The 6226-nt window shown below is 39.4% G+C and overlaps 1 protein-coding gene across 1 annotated transcript; it reads left to right on the top strand.

Annotated features, from left to right (window-relative positions):
- The first annotated feature begins 5195 nt into the window (after positions 1-5195).
- On the top strand, positions 5196-6019 carry LOC148878219 (15.4 kDa class V heat shock protein-like). Its single transcript, XM_088951232.1, has 2 exons — positions 5196-5426; positions 5515-6019. The coding sequence occupies exons 1-2, from the start codon at positions 5279-5281 to the stop codon at positions 5781-5783; spliced, it is 417 nt and encodes a 138-aa protein (XP_088807358.1). The 5' UTR covers positions 5196-5278; the 3' UTR covers positions 5784-6019.
- The last annotated feature ends 207 nt before the right edge of the window (positions 6020-6226 follow it).

Below are 6226 nucleotides of genomic sequence, written 5' to 3'. Positions count from 1 at the left end.
GTGTACTTTTATAAATTTACCATGTGGTTGAAACTCAATATATCATTTTGATCATTTCTATCATCAAATTGAATATTGGGTCGATGGGACAGTGCTTCCAAAGCTGGATCAAACCAGATGGTTAGACCGAAAAAATTGGGAACTAGACATTGTTTCACCTCAAAACCATTTTTTGTCCAAAAACCGTTTATTTGGTTAGCGAACCACTGACCTAAGTAGTCGAACTGTCAACCTGGACAATAGTTTTTGGCCTTTTCATGTTTTTTTAATTTTTTATTTTTTGTTAGAGCGGGTCTTCCGTTCGACAAATAGACCATTCAACCCCAAAATAGTTCCCTATCCAGTCCAATTTTAAAAACCTTGGACAAGGAGTGGGTGCCTTGCCGTGACCTTGGCTTGATGTGCGACATGGCCTGGCCCAAAGCCCAACCCATGGTACAGTACGGGCTCATGCAGGCTTGAGTCATAGGCCATGCCGAACCGACCCCCCAATTATCCTAGAGGAGGAAGACACGGCCCGGGATGCCTTGTGAGCCAACACGACATGACTCACACTTTGTGTGGGTCACATGCAGGTCGTGTTGTGCTGACCCAACAAGACCCAATTTACACCTCTACTTGAACCCGCCCAATACTGGGGACGAGGTAGGAAAATTCAATGATTCTCCATCCTTGATGAGGAGTGGGATGCCTTGCCCCTAAACTTGCCCGACATTTGAGGAGTGGTTTCCTTGCCTTGAACTCGCATGCCACTAGGGACAGGGTGGGGATGGGGTAGAGTGTCTTAACAATGGGGCAAGGAAAGGGATGGTGTGCCCTACCTTGTACCCACCCCATTGTCATTCCTAATAATTGTTAATTATTAGTGAAATTAATAAAAATGTTAGCTTTTATAATTATTTTTATTTATTTTAAAATTAATTAAAATTTCATTTAAAATAATAAAAAGAATAAAAAATATTAAAATTATTACAAATTATTAATTAAATTAAATTTATTAAAAATATTTGTTCATATTCAATTAACAATAATTATTTTTTATAAATCAATATTAAATAAAAAAATATTAAATCTTTCAAATTTTCCCATGCATCGCACGGGTCCCTGCTAGTATATATAGATAGAAAGTCATGGTGGGAGTGGGACCTAGCTAAAAGTTATAACAAATTTGAGAGGGGCAATATCTGCAGGCATAAGCGGCAGGGTGAGGATGTTTACTGTTTACCAATCTATCTACTTCTTTGTCATTGCACTGATTCACTGAACTGTGGACAGAAGAGATATGCTAGCAGCTGGGGCTTCTTTGAAATGGGCTTATGATTGTTTTTATCCTTGATTCATAAAGATGCATAGAAGAATTGAATTCAAACATATATATATATATATATATATATATAGAAGTCTGATCAAGAACTCCAAACACAAGTAGTTAAAGGTTTTGTGGATGGAGCTAGGATTATCCCTTGTTTACACCATTTTGCCATTTTGCAACATGACTCTATGAGCTTGGATCTCCTCCCTTAAATTCTTCCCACATCCCTCCCTACTCATAGGACACTGCGGTGCATTGAGAATCTCTCTCATCAGGGGGATTTCATAGGGATGCCAAAGGGTCGGGTTTGGCACAGGTTTGTCTCAACTCTAACTCGACCCTATAGTGCCTCAATCCGAACCCGATCCGACCTGCATTAAAATACATGATTTCCAAATTTGACCCAATTTGATCCGTAGCATTTCAGTTGTATTTTTTTAACACGTTTTGAAGACTTAAAACTCATTAATTTAAGTTAAGAAATTGTTTTATTGCATCTAAGATGTCACTTTTGCTATTAATAAAAATTAACATGTAAATAAATCTTAAACTTTAAAGCTATAGAGTTAGAAGTCAAAAAGTTACAAGAATACTTTGTATATATGTAGGACATCATGATCTAGTGGATGGATCAACTAAAACCCGAACCTGATTTGGACTGAATAATCAAAACCCTAATCAATCCTAAAGCCAAATATATTAACCCTAACCCGACTCTACAAGCCAGATTTACTATTTAACCGACTCACTGACATCCGTAGATGTTTTCAATGGCCAATGCATAGTAGTAGTGCATTGTGGATAGTAACGTGGGAACAGATTGTGAGTAGGAGATCCGAGTGCATTACGATTTACGACATGCATTGCATTCGGTTCTAGTCATTGGAAATTAATTCTTTACCTCCAATCAATGAGGCCCCAACACTTGATCATGTAGGATTCCTTTGGTATATCCTAACCCACAAATATCCCCTATTGAATAGAAAATATCAAAAATTCCCTCATCGATTTTTTATACTTGATTCTATTACCAAAAACCTGCCCTGTTTGTAGGTCATTTGGTTTTTAACTAGTCCAAATTAATAGCTTTTTTTTTTATAGATCAAAACCATTCATATTGAAACTCTTGTTTCAAATATCCGAGCTGTAAATTTTGGGCCCAATCTACCGTTGGGAGAGAATCCAAATTTCAATGTGTGTTTTTACAAAGTTTCAAAAATATTAGATGTTTTATGACTAATAAGATTAAATTTTGGAGAGACATTGCCAAGTGACTCAATTGGTGAGGTCTCTAGCTAGTCCAAGCGGAGACTTGAGATCTTGTCCTGCCATTAGGGGTGTCAGTGGACCTGGTTTAAGTTAGACTGTCCAAATCAAAATCAATTTGTTTGAATTGGATGGACAAATAAGATATATTGAATTGGACCAGTCCAGATTTAATGGTCCAAAGTATTTATTAGATTGGATTGGACATGATCCACCCCCAATATATTTATATTGGATTAGGTTGGACTGAGCCAATATTCGATCCGTTGATAAAAGATAAGAACGCAGGTGTCAATAGAACAGATTTGAATTGGAACCAATCAAATTAAAATAAATGTAAACAGATTTGACGATCTAAACATTAAATTAGACCGTTACAAAATAATCTAAATTATTTATTGGACTGGAATGGACCAGATCCATTTGTAATGGATTCACATTGGATCGGATCAGATTGGACCAAATCCAGTCCAATTGACACCCCTACCCGCCATATCACAGGATTAGGGGGATATGGAAGAGACTTTGTGGGGGCCAACCATTGGGCTGGAGAATGGGGGTTGGGAAAAACCATATACAGGAAAAAGTGTAATATAATTAAGTGGAGATATCCGGACAATAACGGGGCCGTGGCTCACTTGGGTCTCCCCTGGCTCCGCCCCTGGATCCATAATGAACTTCACATAATAAAAGTGAGCCACAATGAGCATTTTGATCCACTTGATTCCAAGTAATGAGGGCATTATTGGAATTTTGGCATAACTTTGATTTTATGTATAATCAAATGTTAACAAACAATCAAACAAGTGTAGGGTGGGTTTTGTCCTCCCATGTCAATCAACAGGGAGGTTAGGGGGGCTGCTGCTGTGTAGAAAGTGCGGACTAGACGACCATGAAGACACAAAGTGAAACGAAAAGACGAAGGCGACATACAGAGTGTATGAGCCCCGGCCAGTCGGAACATGTACAAATATAACCACGCGGAGTGCCGGACCGGCCTATCGAAGAAAGAGATCATTGAGCCTATTTAGCCGGGCTGGGAACCGCAAGAATTGATAAGTCCTCCATTGAATTGAATGGGGTGAGAAAGACAAGTTCGGAAATGGCCGGATTAGCAGGAGGGAGGGCAGCCCTACCCTGAAACAAAGGTGTACGTACATAAATAAAGAGGCTGGTTATGTCCGTCTCCTTCCATCTATCTTGACCAGGAAGAGGGGGCGGGCTCCTGGGGAAGCCCTGTCCGCCCTTCTCTATTTTGAGGGATCCCTCATAGGCTTTTCGGACTCGTAACAGACGGCTAAGAACAAGAAGAGGGTCAGTAGTCTCAGCCCCAGTATTCTGAAGGCATTACTTTGTAGCAATAGACTCCATTAAGCGTCGAAAGCAGTGACTTCCTCATCCGAAGGTGCCATGCGGATTTAGTTATAACGTAAAGCAGTTTTAATTAAGAGACCTCAGGGGAGGTTTAAGGACTCTCCCTCTATTGATAGATCAGGATTTGACGTCATGTAAAAATTGCACCAGAATCGCTTAACTGAATTCGCTCTTGCATTTTTTGAGAATTCGGTTTCTATCAGGGCATAGTGCATACGCGCACCGTTCGCTCAAAACGAAAACGCACCACGTGTCTTTTCAATCTCTCATGAATCATTTAAAGCGTGTGAAGCCAATAAACGGCGTTAATAGGAGTTGTCGTTAGAATCTATTCGAAGAAACTTTTGCCGCCTCGCACTCAACCCTGTCCCCTCCCGTTCTCTCCCTCCTCAACTGGTGGCGACCAACAACTATCATCGGCGATTATTAATACCGGCGATTGTAAGAAAAATTCATGTATTGATTTTTTTTTTTTTTTTTCTTCCTCAAAACATTGCATCAAGTATTGCATTTCATTCTTAACTTTTGTTTTTCCCAAAACCTAAATCGTAATTTCATATTTTCTTTGCGGCGGACGGCGAATGACGACCAGTGACAGTCAAGTATTACATTTCTTTCCTTTTATTTTTCCCAAAACCTAAATCGTAATTTCTCTATTCGATAATGGGAGTTTAGTAAATTTATTACCACCCGCGACCACCCTTACAGTGTTAGCATTATATACCATTGCAGTTTATAAAAAGATTTTTATATCCAAAATATGCATTACCTGAGTGTCTTCAGTCGCCGTTCACCATTCACGGTAGGAGATAAAGTTACAATTTAGGTTTTGGAGAAAACAAAAGCTAAGAATAAAATGCAATACCTAATGCAATGTTTTGGTAAAGAAAAACTGAAATAAAAAATCAATACCTAAGTTTTTCTTCTGGTCGCCAATGTTAATAACTGCCGGTAATAATTGTTAGTCGCCGCTGGTTAGAGAGGGAGAGAACGGGTGGGAACTGGATTCAATGCCAGGCGGCAAAGAGCAGTTTTTTCGAATGGATTCTAACGTCATCTTCTGTCAACGCCGTTTGTTGGCTTCACACGCTTTATGCGGTTACACGAGAGAAAAACTCGCGCGTCCTCCTTTTGCGCCATGCACCGTGCTGATAGAAGCCGAACTCACTTTTTGAGGAGCCAATAACATAAGGGCACCGATAATGTTTCAATTCTAAGACCAACTCCTCTCTATAAATAATCTAACAAATCTCTTCCTCGTTCCTCCAGACTTCTTCCCTTTCTCCATTCTCCTTCCTCCCGACGCCCCCAAAACGAAAACAAAAAATGGAGTTCTCAACATTCCAACCCGCCTTTTCATGGCCTTACTTCTTCACCTCTCCTCTTCTTTTTCCTTCTTGCATCATCCCGGAAAACTGTGTCCACTGGACTGAAACCCAAGAGTCTCATATTTATACGGCCGAATTGCCTGCAGGTAATCCATCTCTTGGCTCATCAGAAATTCTCTTACGTACGTGTTTCTGTAAATGCATCTCCCACGGAGGCTTGTTTTGTTTTAACAGGTGTGAGGAAGGAGGAAATTAGGGTTGAAGTTGAGGACTCGCGGTACCTCATAATCCAAACGCAAGGTACTGAAAAGGCAAAAGACCCTACCGGGAGCTTCATGAGGAAATTCAGGCTTCCACCTATGGTCGATATCAATAGAATCTCTGCTGGGTACCAAAACGGGGTGTTGAGGGTTACAGTTCCAAGAAGAAGCCGCTTAAGAATTGATCCCGGTGATATGCCTGAGAGAAACGAAGTTCTTGCACCGGCGGCTTCACTTGTTTAATTCTAAATCATTTTAGCTTCTAAGGATTTTCTTTCTTCTCCCTCCTGTATCATGTTTTCTTTTTTCCTGTTTGTTTCTTTTTTCTTCTTCTATTTTGATTTTTGAGTAAGTTATACGTCGTGGGTGTTAATGGGAGGTGATGGACAATTTGATATCGTTAGCGTTATGGTGTATTACGGCTTGAAGTCTTGAAGGTGTATTCTATGATGACATCGGTATGATATGAGTTCATGCAACTCTCTTGTACTCTCTTGCATTCTCATCATATATATATATATATATATACATATATATATATATGTCATTTTTTAAACAACCAATGAAAAGCACTTTCCCGATAACCTAAATAGTCTTTTTTTCTAAAATTTCTCCTAAACCGCTTTCCTCACTTTCTCCAAACTTATCTCAAATTCCTATTTATCTTCTAAATTATCTCTAATTCC

This window comes from Nelumbo lutea, chromosome 1 (genome assembly GCF_056320005.1).
Source record: "Nelumbo lutea isolate HS-2025 chromosome 1, American lotus-T2T, whole genome shotgun sequence".
In the NCBI taxonomy this organism is placed as follows: Eukaryota; Viridiplantae; Streptophyta; class Magnoliopsida; order Proteales; family Nelumbonaceae; genus Nelumbo; species Nelumbo lutea.
This window is presented reverse-complemented; position numbering and strand designations above follow the sequence as displayed.

Coding starts and splice junctions, on each gene's coding strand:
- LOC148878219 (XM_088951232.1), top strand. CDS start 5,279: ATGGAGTTCTCAACATTCCAACCCGCCTTTTCATGGCCTTACTTCTTC. Junction 5,427..5,514: donor TACGGCCGAATTGCCTGCAG/GTAATCCATCTC, acceptor TTGTTTTAACAG/GTGTGAGGAAGGAGGAAATT.